Raw genomic sequence first — 16,765 nt, 5'->3', positions numbered from 1 at the left:
CGAGATAACTTCTGTTATGATTTGACCCTATATAAAAATAAATTGAATTGAACATTTTGATTGTGATTTATTTTATTTTAATACTTTACATTTTTATTGTTTTATTTTATTTGAATACTTTTGATTTTTATTGTAAAAGTACATAAGTAGCTATTACTTTAGCATAAAACTAAACTTAAAATAGCCTACCAATCATACATTATACTCTATTAGTTGATTATATTTTGCATTAATAATATAAAACTGCAAAATAATTAGTAATCTAAAATGCCAAATAAATGTAGTAGAGTAAAAAGTGCAATACTTCCCTCTGAAGTAGAAGTATAAAGTACCAGAGTATTTGAGTAAATTACCTTCCACCACTGTATATATGTTCATACATGTATATTTCTACTTCAGGGGGAAATATTGTACTTTTTACTCTACTACATTTATTTGACATTTTATTATAATATATATATATATATATATATATATATATTTCTACTTCAGAGGAAAATATTGTACTTTTTACTCTACTATTATATATATATATATATATATATATAAAATAAAATGCTAAATAAATGTTGTAGTAAAAAGTACAATATTTCCCTCTATTATATATATATATTTCTATATATTGTACTTTTTACTATACATATTTATGTATATGTATACCCAGTTGAGATGCTGTAACTGTATTGTCACTGTATTTACAGCTTCACATCTCGAGGCAGCTGTTGTACAACAAGCAGCTTATAAAACCTGATGTTTTGTAACGTGGTGTCTGAAACGTGACTCTGGAGCAGCAGGAGCAGGAGGTACTGAGGACCGACAGACCGGCTGCTCTCGGATACCGACCACTCTCCGTGTTTCTGATATTGGTGCTACACTGAAAACCACAACCATGTCTGCCTCCCGTACGATCATATGTTTACTAAGAAACGACCTGCGTCTCCACGACAACGAGGTGAGGTTGAGGACCTTTACGAGCCACGTTATCTAATTAGTCATTATAAATTCCGTTGTTATTTAACTTCAGAGCTCATATTTAACTTACATGAAAGGTATCTGTTGCACGTTATGTGCTTAAAAGTGTAGTTTTTGCTTTGTTACTGTCATTAAAGGAACATTTCTGAGCATGTTATGTAGGATATTTACCACTAGCATAAAGCTAGTTTCCATAGCAGCAACAACAATGTTACTTCCGTTTTTTTATTCCCTTCACAATAAAAGCATCTTCAACGTTAAAGGCCCCATATTATAAAAAAGTGAGATTTTCATGTTTTTTTTTATTATAAAGCAGGCTTAAGTCCTATATAAATACTGTGAAACCCTGCACTATACTCATTTTTAAAAGTCTCTTCTGCACTATATTCACTTTTTTAATATTCCTGTATCACAGCTGTTACCCTGCACTATATTCAGTTTTGACAGTTTTCTTCATCTCCTTGTATTTTTATATCTGCTATATTTTTTTTACTTTGTACTTTGCACTACTAACCTTTTTACTGCCTTTTTACTAACATGTTTTGCACTATGGAACTGTGATGCTGGAAACTTGAATTTCCCTCTGGATTAATAAAGTTACTATCTATCTATTTATCTATCTATCTAAGCTGTCAGGATTTCTGCCCATTCGTGATGTCACAAATATACAATATTGAGACCCTTGACACTTTTAAATGTAAACATTCTAAATGTGTCCCAGTTTATTCCTGGTTGCAGAGTGTATGTGAGTGTCATCAGCTGACAGGAATTACACATGGACCCAAGGTGTTGCCTTGCAAAGCAATTGTGTTGCAATTCCGTCAAAATGCGCTAAAACGGAGCGTTTCAGAAAGAGGGGTGAATACAGGCATATTCAGGCTGATAGTATGAGGAAAATAAAGAGTTTTTTTTTAACATTACAGCATGTAAACATGTTCTAGTAGAAACACAAAACACAAGTATGAACCTGAAAATGAGCATGATATGGGAACTTTAAATGACCAGAACATTTTAATTAATTACAAAAACTGCACAAATGATATGTCAAAACATCCTGCCATTTACCCCTAACTCGTTATATTATGTCAAGATTTGTAAGACAGACATACTTGAGAATAGTAGTGACATCAACATACGACTTCTGGTTGTATTTTTCAAAATAAAAGATGGAATTTTCCAAATATAGAAAAGGAAAGTGCATTTGCTTACTTTCAGTGTCCCTGAAACATCAAATAACATTTCAGGTTATGTGTTTTCTTCACTATCTGCCATGGTTTAGTATACCATAGCAGTGCACTTACAGCGGCAATATTTGTAGTTCCAAAACAGTTTGCTCATAGGATTGAATGTACTATTTTTTATATGATTGCTGTAATCAAGCCATGGTCACTTTTCCCAAGAGATGATGATATAACGCATACTTTGTCATCTTTACCTGCAGCTTTTCCACTGGGCTCAAAGAAATGCAGAGCACATTGTGCCACTGTACTGCTTCGACCCCAGACATTATGTGGGAACGTACAACTACAACCTACCAAAGACTGGGCCTTTCCGTCTGCGATTCTTACTGGAGAGCATCAGGGACCTCAGAAACACGTTGCTCAACAAGGGCAGGTAACTAAACAGCTGTTCATTGACTGGTCTTCCTGTATATGACCTCAATTTATGTGCCTTCTACTGCTTTATCTACATTACTGACTTCCTCCATAGATCAGATCTGTCTTTGTTACAGCATGAAAGACCCATAATCTATTTACAAGTTTTAAAAAGTGATCATGAACTGATGTATCATGTTATTGTTACACATACACTCCGCACAGACCTTGTCCTCCGCTTTCTAGGATTTAACTGATTCAGATGCAACAGGATCAGGACACACCTGAGCTTATAGAGGGTTATGTTGTTATGTCTGCACACTGTTCCCATCATGTTTTCAGGTCAGCGAGGGGGAAGTTACTCGCTCTCTACCCAGGATGCAGCTTGCCTGCTGGCAAGGTGTTAACTGGGACTTATTTTGTGTGTGTGTGTGTGTGTGTGTGTTTGTTTTTCTGTGTATGTGACAGCAACCTCGTGGTGAGACGGGGTAAGCCAGAGGAGGTGATTGCAGACCTCATCAAGCAACTGGGCTCTGTCAGCACCGTGGCTTTCCATGAAGAGGTAGTGTAGGAGCTATTTATTTGTTGTTAGTATGTACTTGTTGTTTTACTATTAATAAATAGTATTGTTTGATTTATTATTCTAGATGTTTACTTTATTTAGATTAGATTTTGATAGTGTTTTCTTTTGCTAGTTAATTATTTTCTTGTTTAGTATATTTAGTTTTTGCATAATTAGTATTTTGTTTTCTTTTGTTTATGAAATGGGTAACAATTATCACGACTTTATTACATCGTCTGGTGATTTTGACAGTTTTTCCCTCATGCGCTCATGCTCCAGGTAACTTCGGAAGAGCTGGACGTCGAGAAACGAGTGAAGGATGTCTGCGGACAGATGAAGGTCAAAGTTCACACCTGCTGGGGGTCGACGCTGTACCACCGAGATGATCTTCCGTTTCCCCACATGTCCAGGTGAGAAAGCACGTGGCATGCCTGGGACAAAGTTCTGTTTAACGTCCAGCAGGCATCTTTATGAGAGATTAAGAACATTTCCTCCTGGTTTGTTAGGCTGCCTGATGTGTACACTCAGTTCAGGAAGGCAGTAGAGACCCAGAGCAGGGTGAGGCCTCTGTTCCCAACACCTGAGCAGCTAAAGCCTCTCCCCCAAGAGCTGGAGGAAGGAGCCATTCCTACAGCAGAGGACCTGGAACAGACAGGTGAATAATCCTAATGGCTCATCTCTTAAATCAAAATGGGTTAATTCATACTGCATTTTCCCTTTTGTGTCTCCGTGTCTCTGTGAATTTGCTGAAATGTCTATCTGTATCAAGACAAATTCCTGTGCGTTTATTTTATGTGCTTATTAAATTGACTTTTGCATAAATGTCTGTACACGCTGCTGGCAATAAGGAAGCACAAATTGCTCGTTTTTATGCAGCGCCTCTATTAAGTAAATCCACACCGCTGCTACTTTTCAGAATTCAATAGGTAGACTGCTGAGCACAGATTTCCTCACTAACTGCTAGCAGCAGCAGACTGGCTCGATTTCCATGTATATGATTAAGCTTTTACGACTCTGCGCGTCTTAATGCACATCAGGGAGTATTTAACATGTATGAAATCAATCGGATGCTGAAATGCTTCTCTTGTTTTAGAGCCTGTGGCTGATCCTCGCTCAGCATTTCCCTGCAGTGGTGGTGAAAGTCAGGCTCTGGCCAGACTTAAACACTATTTCTGGGACACTGTGAGTGCAACTTGCATTACATATTGCTGCTTATAAAATGGCAAAAAAAACTAATATGGTGATGTGTTATCTATTATAGGTGTAATAAACACATGTTGTCGGATTTTTAGGATGCAGTTGCAACTTACAAGGAAACTCGTAATGGCTTGATCGGCGTGGATTATTCCACTAAATTTGCACCTTGGTGAGTGTTATTGTATAATTTCCTCTACTGCTGAATGCTTAATAGATTTTAAAGGTCCCATATCGAAATTTTCATGTCTTTTTTATCATTAAGCAGGTTTAAGTGCTATATAAATACTGTGACTGTATCGAAACGCTCAATCCATGAAGAAATACACACAGCCCTTTTAAAGGACCCCTCAGGATTTCTGTCCATTTGTGAGTTCACAAATATACAATATTAAGACCATTTCACAGTTTTAAACGTAAACATTCTAAATATGTCTCAGTTTATTTCCGTTTGCAGTGTATGGCTCCGCCCAAAATCACATGCACTACATACCTAATATGTGTACTATCGTTCAACATACTTTTGTGTGAGTCAACAGTAGTATGTATCTTTTCGGACGCACTGAGCAGTAATTTACATCGTCACTTCCTGAGAGCTGCTTTGCTGATTGCAGATGTATGTATGGATGTAACCATAGTAACCCATGCCCATGTGACCAAAACAACGATTTGTGCGAATCAGTCAATCGTCTTTGTCCGAACTAATTTAAAAATATATATTACGCCTAGCAAACTGAAATCTTATACTTACACTTAAATTGAAGCGTTATTATTCTTACAGAGCTGTCCCTCAATGTCTTTTATGAATGTTATTGTCACTACTGCATTGCATTGTGGGATATTTATGCCGCCTTAGTAATACTGTAATATTTCACCGGAAATAGTATGCAATTCATGTAATATTGGTTTCATACTAAGGTTTCGGACATACTAAAAAGTCTCACATACTGTTTTAGTGCGCTAAATAGCATGTTACTATGGATTTTTGGATGCAACCTATGTGAATGACATCAGCTGACAGGAAGTAACCATGGACCCAAGCTGTTGCCTAGCAATGCAATTCTGTTGCAATTCTGCTGAAATGTGCTAAAACGGAGCGTTTCAGACAGACGGTAAATACAGGCATATTCAAGCAGACAGTGTGCGGAAAATAAAGTTTTTTTTAAACATTAAAACATGTACACATGTTCTAGTATAAACATAAAATACAAATAAGAACCTGAAAATTAGCATGATATGGGACCTTTAATGTGCCATCACTAATGGTGCTCCTCTTGCGTTCTTGCAGGCTGGCAATGGGCTGCATTTCACCCAGGTATATCTATCATCAGATCCAGCAGTATGAGAAGGAGCGAACAGCCAATCAGAGCACATACTGGTGAGTCCGGAGTTGGAAAGAACTGGTAAACTTAGATTAGTAAGATTTAAAACAATACAAATAAAATCTATTCTATCAATTATTTACATATAATGCAAATGTGTCTTGTTCACTGCTGTCTTTCAGGGTTATTTTTGAACTTTTGTGGAGGGATTACTTCAAGTATGTAGGCGTCAAGTACGGAAACAGACTGTTTCAGATCGAAGGTAAAATGAGCTCAATGAGTTTTCAACAGATTTTTTTACACACTATGAATGAATGTAAAGGTCATTGTGATTTTATTTCAGGGCTTCAAGAAAAATCCGTTCCGTGGAAAAAGGACATGAGGCTTTTCAATGCGTGGAAAGGTTTGCACCATTTTTTTCTCCTCATTGCTCACAAAATATTCTTTATTAAAAAATCAAGTAATGTCTCTAAAGAGGGTGTATGTACAGTGTAGCTGAAAATATGCATCATTTGTAATTACAGAGGGCCGAACAGGAGTGCCCTTCGTGGACGCCAACATGAGAGAGTTGGCAATGACAGGCTTTATGTCCAACAGAGGGCGGCAGAATGTCGCCAGCTTCCTCACAAAAGACCTGGGCCTGGACTGGAGGATGGGAGCTGAGCTGTTTGAATACCTTCTGGTAAGTCATCATTTTTTAATTTTTGTAAAGTAAAACGGTATTTTCAGGACATAATTAATATTGTAATAAGTGGATCTCATTATTGAGATGTTGTGGAGTAACTAGTCAAGTGCCTTGCTGTCATCATTTAAAAAATGTTCCTCCATAGATTGACCACGATGTCTGCAGCAACTACGGCAACTGGCTGTACAGCGCTGGTATAGGAAATGACCCCAGGGAGAACAGGAAGTTCAACATGATCAAGCAAGGCCTCGACTACGACAACAATGTATGTTTGAGAAGATGCATGAATTGTTAGTTTCATTTCCCTTTTTGCCTTTTGTTTGGAGCTTTGTCATTGTTTGCTGTCACGGGATGGCAATGAATCCAGGAAAATGTGAAGAAAGTTGTGATATTTCAGTCACTGATGGGTCTTGGTTTCCGTTTGTCTGCTTTTTTAGGGCGACTATGTGCGGCAGTGGGTTCCTGAGCTGCAGGGTATCAAGGGATCTGACGTGCACACGCCCTGGACCCTCAGCACTGCCTCGCTGTCACACTCTCATGTGTCCCTTGGCGAGACGTACCCAACCCCCATCGTCATGGCACCCGAATGGAGCAGACATGCTAACAAGAAACCGGTGGGTATTATGAGAAAAAGGGAAGTGGATAGTAAGATTGGGTGCTGCTGCTGTGAAAGCTTTTTTAACCTTAGCTGCAAACATGAGTTGTAGAATGTGAGGAAGTACATTTACTCAAGTACTGCACTTACTGTATGTACAATTTTGTGGTACTTATGATTAGCCTATAAAATACAATATATTGTCAGTTGTGGAAGAAGTACTCAGAACCTTTACCCAAGTAAAAGTAGTAATACAACAGTGTAGTCATACAAGTAAAAGTCCTGCATTCAAAATCTTACTTGAGTAAAAGTACAAAAATATTAGCATCCAAATATACTTAAAGTATTGGAAGTAAAAGTACTCATTATGCAGAATGACCCATGTCAGAATAATATATATTATATTCTTGCAGTATAATTATTGATTTAGAAGGCTACTGTATACATCACATTAATATTGCAGCTGGTTATGGTGTGGCAAATTTTAAATAGATTTTTTAAAGCCTGAAAACATAGCCATGAGGAGGCGCAGAACTCTAGTTACCTCTCAGAACATTTGATTTGCAATATGCTGAAAGGCTATTATAGAATTTTTGCCAAATGATGCCAAAAACATTCTGTCTACTGCAGGTTTAAGTAGGATTTTGAATGCAGGACTTTTACTTACAATAGAGTATTTTTACATTTACTTAGGTAAAGGATTTGAATACTTCTTACACCACTGGCAAACAAGAATACTTAATGGTTTTAACTGTCAAATGTTTGTTTTCCTGTTGTTATCAGAGTGGCAAAGGGCCTTCACCAAAAGGAAAGAAGGGCCCATCTCACACCCCCAAACAACATCAGGACAGAGGCATAGATTTCTATTTCTCCAGAAGCAAAAACCTGTGATAACACCACAAACACAACCACAAACACCGAAACCCGTGGTGCACGGATGCTCAAGAGGATGGAAGCTCCGGTGATGCAAACTCGGACTGTTGCTGTAAAAATCTGTGTCGCCACGCACACACTGTTGTGTTGATTCGGGGAAGTTGTTCGATGAGGATTTGAGGAAATTAATGTTCCTACATGTGCATGAATACTTGAAAACGTCCAATCTACGCGTATGTCAGTTCTCGAGAAAAATAGCCCACATAAATCACCTTTTATGGACTCGTTTCCTGTTAGACTGCAGTGAAAGCCACACTGTGGTTTTTAGCTCTGATGCAGTGGATCAGCTACCTGCTGATGGTTTTGTGCAGATTGTTTTTCTTGCAATCTTCTTCTGTCTGTTTGGATTTACAGGGTTTTTTAAAATCATTTTCAGAGGTTGCACATTTGTGGCAGTTGCAAAATAAAAAGGCTAAATGAAGAGTTTTTGTTATGTGTATATGTTTTTAGTTTTATATTAAATATGAAAGAAAGGAGGTGGAGCCAAGCTTTCTAGGGCTGCTATTAAATGTAGCAGTCAAGAAAGGAGAACAGAAACACTTGCAACACCCATCTCTATTTTCCCACCAAAGTTTTCCTGTAGTGCCCACTGCTGCAAGCCATCTGCAACACCTTACACAAATAGCAGTGTCTTGTTGGGACTATTAGTTGTTAGCAGTTCCACCAAAGAGAGATTTCCCCTCTAAACTTCACAAATTGTGTAATTCTAATAATTGTTCTACTTATACATTGATGCTTTATTACTGACAATCTAATAATGTCATATATAATAATATATGAGCCTTTTTTCTGCAGAATGGGTACTTTTACTTTTGATGCTTTAAGTAAATTTTGCTGATAATTTACTTTTACTTAAAGGTACAGTGTGTAGAATTGTGTGGCATCTAGTGGTGTGGTTGCAGATTGCAACCAACTGAGTACCCCTCCGCTCACTCCTCCATTTTCAAGACTGCGGCAACGTGAGCCGCCGAGTGCAAAACTGTGGCAACGCCCGTTCACCTCGCTCAGAGGCCATACTTACCATGATAACACTACTTTAGTAGCAACGGAAGTCAGACGGCGGCTGGCGGTACCACGATTTGCACTCTGCGGCTCACGTTACCGCAGTTTCACAAGCGTGTCGGAGAACTACGGTGGCTTGCAGGTAGCATAAAAACGTGAAAGTCTCTCTCTAGAGGCAGTGTTTGGTTTGTCCGTTCTGGGCTACTGTACATGGCGGAGCAACATGGCAGACTCCGTGAAGAGGACCCGCTCCCTATGTAGATATGAAGAGCTCATTCTAGGTGAACGAAAACATGATTCTAAATTTCAGGGGATTATACGCTAATGAAAACATAGTTATTAAAGGGACTGTTTGTAAGAATCAGAAATGCTTGTTAACAGCGACACCTGTGGCCGTTAAGTCAACGAAAGTCAGCGTCAAGCTCGCGCTCGCTCGCTCTAAATAGACATGAACGAGCATCGCTCAAAACAGTGAGGCGACACACGTCAGCTAAAACCACAATATCACTCTATATTTCACCTGCTTGGCAGTAATGTTAGCTGACCAGACGAAGGTCTCTCCATGAATCAATGCTGATCCTAGTGTTTGGCTTTTCCTGCTTCAGCCTCCTGACCGCAGCCGGAGGGAAGAGGGGAGACACCGGCACCCTGTTGGAGACGATAACGTTTCTCACTGCGGAGCCCCGTCACTTCACAAGACACGGTAAACCTCTGTTGGTCTGGAGGAGCTGCAGCAGTTATTTCTGCACAAACGTCCACTGTACATTTACTAGATATTCTCAGAGCCACTAACTCTTCTGCAGTGTGAAGTGTGCGCGCATGCACGTAAGAGTGGAGCGAGATGAGTGAAGGCAAGCAGGCAGAGGAGCAGAGTACAGCAGAGACTCCGACCCTGGAGACCAAAGCTACGGTCTCCTCCGCGTCCTCCGACCGCAGCCAACACTGTTTAACAGACCGGCTTTACTAGATATAACTCTGCGGTTTTGGGGCTTCCGTGTAGTTTGTGTTGGAGTCTGAGTCTGAACAGCGTAGCCACAGGCGAGCGCGCATGGGACACTGACCCGGGTGATTTGTAAGAAGTTACAAACAGTCCCTTTAATATTATATTCCATTTCTGCTAATAGATCCCCCAAAATATTACACACTGTTCCTTTAAGTAGTATTTTGAATGCAGGACTTTTACTTATAATGGAGTATTTTTTACATTTACTTAAAGCTGCAGTGGATAGAAATCATGGATGTATTAAGAGAACGTAAAATGGAGCAAATATGATTAAAAAAAACAAAAAATCTTTTTTATAAACACTCCGCCCCCATGTGACGTAGCCCGCTACCTCCTACGTCACTTCCTGGTTCTGTTATCAGGTGTTGACTCCTGACTTCAACTGCTTCAAGTCACGCTCAAAATCTGTCGTTGCAATGTTTCTCGGTTTGTATTATTTTAACTAAAGTTTTGTCAGAACTTCTCCAGCATGGCTTCTTCGTGTGAGGACTCCATCTGTGTGGACTCAGAGAAAGTGGACTTGTGGAGTGTTCCTGTCATCGCTCTGAATGTGAGAGCCAGGAAACTGCTGGGTCTGTACCTGAACCCCAGGACCACGGTGGCCGCGGACTGGATGGCTGTAGCAGAGGCCATGGGCTTCACCTACATGGAGATCAAGAACTATGAAGCGTGTAGAAACCCAACACTAACGGTGCTGGACGACTGGCAGGCCCGCTCCACGGACGCCACGGTGGGGAAGCTGCTGGCCATCCTCTCGGAGGTGGAGAGGAAAGACATCGAGGAGGACCTGCGTCCTCTGATAGGTGCGTTGGAAGTAGTTTTTAATGTTATAATAAAGTTATAATTCATAGTTTAAGCCTGTTGTCATCGCACGTCATGTCCCTGTAGCTACTCCAGGAAATGAGTCATATGCCGAGGCATTCTCATATTGCAAAAAGTGTTTACACACTTGTGCATTTATTTGCTCAATTGTGAAGACTTTCTGGTAGAAACCTATGTGCTTTTATTACTAAGAATATTGATAAGTGTTTTGACTTGCTTTGGAGGAATCTGTTGTTTGATCTTCTGTAAAATAATGAAATAATACACTATCATATTATATGCATTTTTTCATTATTATTATTATTATTATTATTATTATTATTATTATTATTATTATTATTATTTTGTCTTGCTTTGGAGAAATTTGTTGTTTGGTCTTCTGGAAAATAATGAAAATAATATACAATCATATTATATGCACTTTTTCATTATTATTATTATTATTATTATTATTATTATTATTATTACTTTATCTTCTGGAAAACAATGAAAATAATACACAATCATATTATATGCATTTTTTCTTTTCTTTTCTTTATTATTATTATCATTATTATAATTATTAATATTATTATGTATCATTTATGTATTATTAATGTTATTATTATTTTTTATTTTTTTACTTTATCTTCTGGTAAATAATGACAATAATACACAATCATATTATATGCATTTTTCATTTTTATTTTCTTTATTATTATTATTATTATTATTATTATTTATGTTTTATTAATGTTATTATTTTTTTATTTTATCTTCTGGAAAATAATGAAAATAATACTCAATCATATCCATAAAAAATACATGTAAATTCACAGGTAAGAAATCATGCTTCAGTGCCTTTAGCAATGAGTTCAGACAATACATTCTTTCAATTCAACACTGTAAAACAAAAAGCAATTAAAGCTGTAACAGCTTGTACTATTAAGAATTTTTATATGCATTTTTTCTTTTTCTTTTCTTTATTATGTGTTCCCTTTTGTACTTGTTATATAGGAATAAGGGTCCTTCTCTTGGAGTAGATTTGTTGGTAAATGCACGTGAAAGTGAAAGTTATCTTTGTTATAAGTAATAAAGGTAAAAAAAAAAACATAGATAAAAATAGATAAACAGATGCCAGATAATTCAGTCCACTTAATCCCTATAACTTCTACCCCAATTTACTGTATGTAAACGTATGAATGTATGTTTCTTTTTTGTACCAGATGAGGATGTCAAGAAGTATTTTGAGAACCTGAAGAAGAAGTCAGAGCCTCCTCTTCAGGTCCCTGAGGTCGACAGCTGTCTCCCTCGCACCTTAGAGAGGATAGGTATCACCCTGGAGGACGACCCCGATGGTCAGTATCTGTATAAGCTTTATTTTTCTTTTCATCAAGAAAACTAATCTAAAAACAGCAGTCCAACTCTCGTCAGCATTAATTGTTTCATTTCATAAACGCAGACTACGTGATTCAGCACATGATTCGGCTTCAACCAACGATTACTTTCATCGTCGAATAATGTGTGGATTATTTTCTCGATTAATGGTACCAAATCCCCTACAGTGTCAACTACACTTTGAGCTGTTGTATTAGAATAAAAAAGATTAAATGCATGTTGTGATTAATTTATTAGCTAAAAGTTGATGTACATATGTTGTTATGTATGTTTTACTTGTTAGAGGGCGAGTGCATAGCTGTTGTCTGTTCAACGCCAAGAGAACAGATTATAAATCTGCATAAATGCATGTCGGATGAAAGTTAAAATGAAAATCAGATTTGAGATAGAGATAGCAGCAATATTTTCTGTGGTAAGGCGTCACACAGGAAAAGCTACCACATGTTTCCTAATCTGACATCTGAAGCTCAATGCACCGTCCCCTGCACCGTCTTGTGGTTTTCTCATCATGCTCATGTTTTGCTTCTGTGGAATATATATATACTGGTGTATGTGTGTGTATATATATATATATATATATATATATATATATATATATATATATATATACACTCACCGGCCACTTTATTAGGTACACCTTGCTAGGACCGGGTTGGACCCCCTTTTGCCTTCAGAACTGCCTTAATTCTTCTTAGCATAGATTCAACAAGGTGTTGGAAACATTCCTCAGAGATTTTGGTCCATATTGACATGATTTGTCGGCTGCACATCCATGATGCGAATCTCCCGTTCCACCACATCCCAAAGGTGCTCTATTGGATTGAGATCTGGTGACCCTGGAGGCCATTGGAGTACAGTGAACTCATTGTCATGTTCAAGAAACCAATTTGAGATGATTTGAGCTTTGTGACACTACAATACTCGGGTAGGCCGTGGCGTTTAAACGATGCTCAATTGGTACTAAGGGGCCCAAAGAGTGCCAAGAAAATATCCCCCACACCATTAAACCACCACCACCATCCTGAACCATTGATACAAGGCAGGATGGATCCATGCTTTCATGTTGTTTATGCCAAATTCTGACCCTACCATCTGAATGTTGCAGCTGAAATCGAGACTCATCAGACCAGGCAACGTTTTTCCAATCTTCTATTGTCCAATTATGGTGAGCCTGTGCGAATTGTAGCCTCAGTTTCCTGTTCTTAGCTGACAGGAGTGGCACCCGGTGTGGTCTTCTGCTGCTGTAGCCCATCTGCTTCAAGGTTTGACGTGTTGTGCGTTCAGAGATGGTATTCTGCATACCTTGGTTGTAACGAGTGGTTATTTGAGTTACTGTTGCCTTTCTATCATCTCGAACCACTCTGCCCATTCTCCTCTGACCACTGACCATTCTCTGTAAACCCTAGAGATGGTTGTGCGTGAAAATCCCAGTAGATCAGCAGTTTTTTGAAATAAACATAAACATAAACATAAACTGGCACCAACAACCATGCCACGTTCAAAGTCACTTAAATCCCCTTTCTTCCCCATTCTGATGCTCGGTTTGAACTTCAGCAAGTCGTCTTCACCACGTTTAGATGCGTTAATGCATTGAGTTGCTGCCATGTGATTGGCTGATTAGCTATTTGTGTTACCAAGAAATTGAACAGGTGTGCCTAATAAAGTGGCCGGTGAGTGTGTGTATATATACAATACTATTTTTTTTCCAAGTTTATCGTGTTTACATTTTGTCCAAGGTTGCAAGCGGTCACGCAATACTGGTTCTTTAAGGATAAATAAATGAATTTAATCTAACTGTATTGCATCCAGGTGCTCCTGAGCTGTTTGACGCCTTCATCTGCTACTGCCCGAAGGACTTCGAGTTTGTCTGCGAGATGATCCGTGAGCTGGAGCAGACGGAGTACAAGCTGAAGCTGTGTGTGTTCGACCGAGATGTCCTGCCGGGCTCCTGTGTATGGACCATCACTAGTGAACTCATTGAGAAGAGGTGGGATATTGACATGTGCTAACTAACCATGTCTTATTCTGTTGATTTGGCCTGTACGAACAAACAGGGCAGCCAAAGCACACAAGTCACTTTTACTTGATTCAGTACTTTTTAGATATTGTTCGCATGCATCTTCTATGTCTCCATTAATAATCTTTATGGAGATTATTCACAGATATATGAAAGTTTTCAGTCATGGCACAAAGTTAAACTTTCCTAATAACAGTTTAATTTTATATTTAGACATAGAAAGTACCCAAGATCAAGAAATCAAAGTTGTCTGTCTTAAAATCTCCCTTATTTCTGCAATCACTATAATATGTGACCATCTGTGCAGGTGTAAGAAGATGGTGGTGGTGGTTTCGGATGAATACCTTGACAGCGACGCCTGTGACTTTCAGACCAAGTTTGCTCTCAGTCTCTGTCCCGGTAAGCTCCATTTCAGTTATGTTAAACAGCTTCCTTTGCCTCTGCATGCATGCGACTTACCTTTTTATTCTTTCTGCTGTTTCAGGAGCTCGGAGTAAACGGCTTATTCCAGTGATATACAAGCCAATGACGAAGCAGTTCCCCAGCATCTTACGCTTCCTCACCGTATGCGACTACACCCGGCCTTGCACACAGGCCTGGTTCTGGATACGACTGGCCAAAGCTCTCTCGCAGCGTTAGTCATGGATGGACCAGGCAGTTAATTGTGTTTAAAGGTTCCTTTTTATTCCATCAAAGGCGATGTTGGACAATGACCAAACATCACAGGTTAAAGGATGTGCTATTGCTTGTGATCCACGTCCTGTTGGCTTCTGATGCACTTATCATATACTGTGTGTATACAGTATATTATAGTGCTGCTATTTGTGTTTCCTACAAAGATGACATTTTTCAAGATGCACAAGGATACTAAATATCAGCAAAGTTCTCACTGCACACAGGCATTATTATGTTTCAAGAATAACATAAGTTGTGCTTGCCGCTGTTCTGTATTTATGTGAGGAGGATGTGTTTGTGCTAAATACTCTGTGTTTTGTTTTTTTGCGCCGGCCACTTCCTCTTATGAGTCAATTTCTAAAAGAGATTGGAGCTTAAGAGGAAGAGATATGAGATTCTTCCACTTGTTAACTTTTACTGACTGCTGACACCTGCCTTTCTCTCTCACTTTCTCTATCTGTCACCATGATGTCTTTTTACACTTGGTTTTGTACTTTTGATATGGTCTTTTCAGAACGGTTTCATAAAAGTGAATTTATTCCATCTTGAATAAATTATCTGAGTATTGTTTCCTCAAAAAATACATTTTACACATTTTTCAAGGGCAATTTCCTTTTATTAAAAAAATAAATAAATAAATGTATATTATTTGTAAAGTAACAAAAAACACAAAATGTTCTGATGTTGTCCAGCATGTGTCGCGATTGTGCAAGTCCTGCATGTTATAAAATTAACCAACAGAGGTGTCTGATTGAATGCTGCTGTAAAGAAGAACTCAGACTCAATACATATTACAGTTAACACATGAACAACCAATCACAGAGCAGCGTGTGTGTGTTTTATCCAATCAGAGAGCAGGATGGTCTTAGAGGAATACGCCCCTTTTCACACACACTGTATTGGGCTTTTTTTATGCCCCAAGTACAGTCTGTCAGGTAGCACTTCCCAGCCTATTTAATGATTAAACGTGCTCCATCAATGAAACTAAAATCGGTGAGGAAGGGCTGAGAGTGCGATGTGATAATCTGAGCAAAAAAGACGTGGTTTGTTGGCTATATGAGAAGAACGTATGCCTGCAAGGTGAAACTGCTGCCAAAAAGTAGCCCCAATTCAGGCATTGAAAGTGTGGCGGAACCCCGAAAAGCTTGATTCGTTTTTTTGGGCATCTTACCTAATATTTAAACACTCTTCGTAGTGCTTGTTCTTACCTTAAAGAGTAAAAATTCAAAGACATTATTATATGGAAAAGTCTCAACATATATATAGCTGAAGGTTTTCTGTAGCTAACGTTTTAAACTCAACCTAATTAGCCGCACAACCACACACCATAGTTTCCTCTTTACTGGAGCACAGTAGTGGTGTGTTAGTCACGAACGAGCCGGTTCAAAGAGCCGGCTCTTTTAAGTGAACGACATGAGCCGGTTCCTGTCTAAGAGGCCGTTTTTTTGTTTTTGTTTTTTGTTTTCATTAATTCAAGGCAGAATGATAGGATGATCTTCTCCGCGCCACGGGCACTTCATGCACTGACTTTGAATGAATGTCGTGTTATTGACGTCCGTGCGACCAATCAGGTGATGACAGACAAGGATCATACGATCAAGCAGGGAGGGGGTGGGGATGAGCGGCGCGCTGACGGTCTACAGGTACAGAGAAGGAGGGAGAGGAGGAGAGAAAGAGAGAAGAGTGCGTAGCGCGAATAGCAGAAAAGATGAGTGACAGTCGGAAACGAAGCAGCATGTCCCCCCTCTGCACAACCCTAAGCGCCTAAGTCCTTCATGCTGGTAGCCATCAGGCTCCACAACCAAGGCTGACCCCCATATGAGAACTATGAGGACTTTAAGAACTTTAAACACGCACTATCTGCAACCATCTTGGATTCAAAGCACTGGCGCACTTTACACTTACTTTACACTGTACATCCTATATAACACTTTATAGACTGCACATATGTACATGTTACATTTATTTGTTGACGGACTGTACACACTATGTTCACCCATTCACTCTGTAT

At 38.9% G+C, this 16,765-nt stretch overlaps 2 protein-coding genes across 2 annotated transcripts; both read left to right on the top strand.

Annotated features, from left to right (window-relative positions):
• Window positions 1–752: 752 nt before the first annotated feature.
• On the top strand, window positions 753–8,279 carry cry-dash (cryptochrome DASH). Its single transcript, XM_074622560.1, has 14 exons — window positions 753–952; window positions 2,414–2,586; window positions 3,036–3,129; window positions 3,409–3,539; window positions 3,636–3,784; window positions 4,223–4,311; window positions 4,422–4,495; window positions 5,612–5,701; window positions 5,828–5,907; window positions 5,989–6,048; window positions 6,170–6,327; window positions 6,476–6,595; window positions 6,768–6,944; window positions 7,709–8,279. The coding sequence occupies exons 1-14, from the start codon at window positions 890–892 to the stop codon at window positions 7,814–7,816; spliced, it is 1,566 nt and encodes a 521-aa protein (XP_074478661.1). The 5' UTR covers window positions 753–889; the 3' UTR covers window positions 7,817–8,279.
• Window positions 8,280–10,201: 1,922 nt separating this feature from the next.
• On the top strand, window positions 10,202–15,335 carry myd88 (MYD88 innate immune signal transduction adaptor). Its single transcript, XM_074622561.1, has 5 exons — window positions 10,202–10,666; window positions 11,891–12,022; window positions 13,872–14,049; window positions 14,387–14,478; window positions 14,564–15,335. The coding sequence occupies exons 1-5, from the start codon at window positions 10,333–10,335 to the stop codon at window positions 14,716–14,718; spliced, it is 891 nt and encodes a 296-aa protein (XP_074478662.1). The 5' UTR covers window positions 10,202–10,332; the 3' UTR covers window positions 14,719–15,335.
• The last annotated feature ends 1,430 nt before the right edge of the window (window positions 15,336–16,765 follow it).

The sequence above is a fragment of the Sebastes fasciatus genome, chromosome 21 (assembly GCF_043250625.1).
Source record: "Sebastes fasciatus isolate fSebFas1 chromosome 21, fSebFas1.pri, whole genome shotgun sequence".
NCBI classification, from domain to species: domain Eukaryota; kingdom Metazoa; phylum Chordata; class Actinopteri; order Perciformes; family Sebastidae; genus Sebastes; species Sebastes fasciatus.
The sequence above is the reverse complement of the archived record's forward strand: the minus strand, read 5'-3'. Positions and strand labels throughout refer to the sequence as shown.

Bases quoted from the DNA above. Each gene is read 5' to 3' on its own strand.
- cry-dash (XM_074622560.1), top strand. From the start codon at position 890: ATGTCTGCCTCCCGTACGATCATATGTTTACTAAGAAACGACCTGCGT. The intron at 3,785-4,222 runs GTGAATAATCCT...CTCTTGTTTTAG, and splicing joins AGAGGACCTGGAACAGACAG to AGCCTGTGGCTGATCCTCGC. The intron at 4,496-5,611 runs GTGAGTGTTATT...GCGTTCTTGCAG, and splicing joins TCCACTAAATTTGCACCTTG to GCTGGCAATGGGCTGCATTT.
- myd88 (XM_074622561.1), top strand. From the start codon at position 10,333: ATGGCTTCTTCGTGTGAGGACTCCATCTGTGTGGACTCAGAGAAAGTG. The intron at 12,023-13,871 runs GTCAGTATCTGT...TATTGCATCCAG, and splicing joins CCTGGAGGACGACCCCGATG to GTGCTCCTGAGCTGTTTGAC. The intron at 14,479-14,563 runs GTAAGCTCCATT...CTGCTGTTTCAG, and splicing joins TGCTCTCAGTCTCTGTCCCG to GAGCTCGGAGTAAACGGCTT.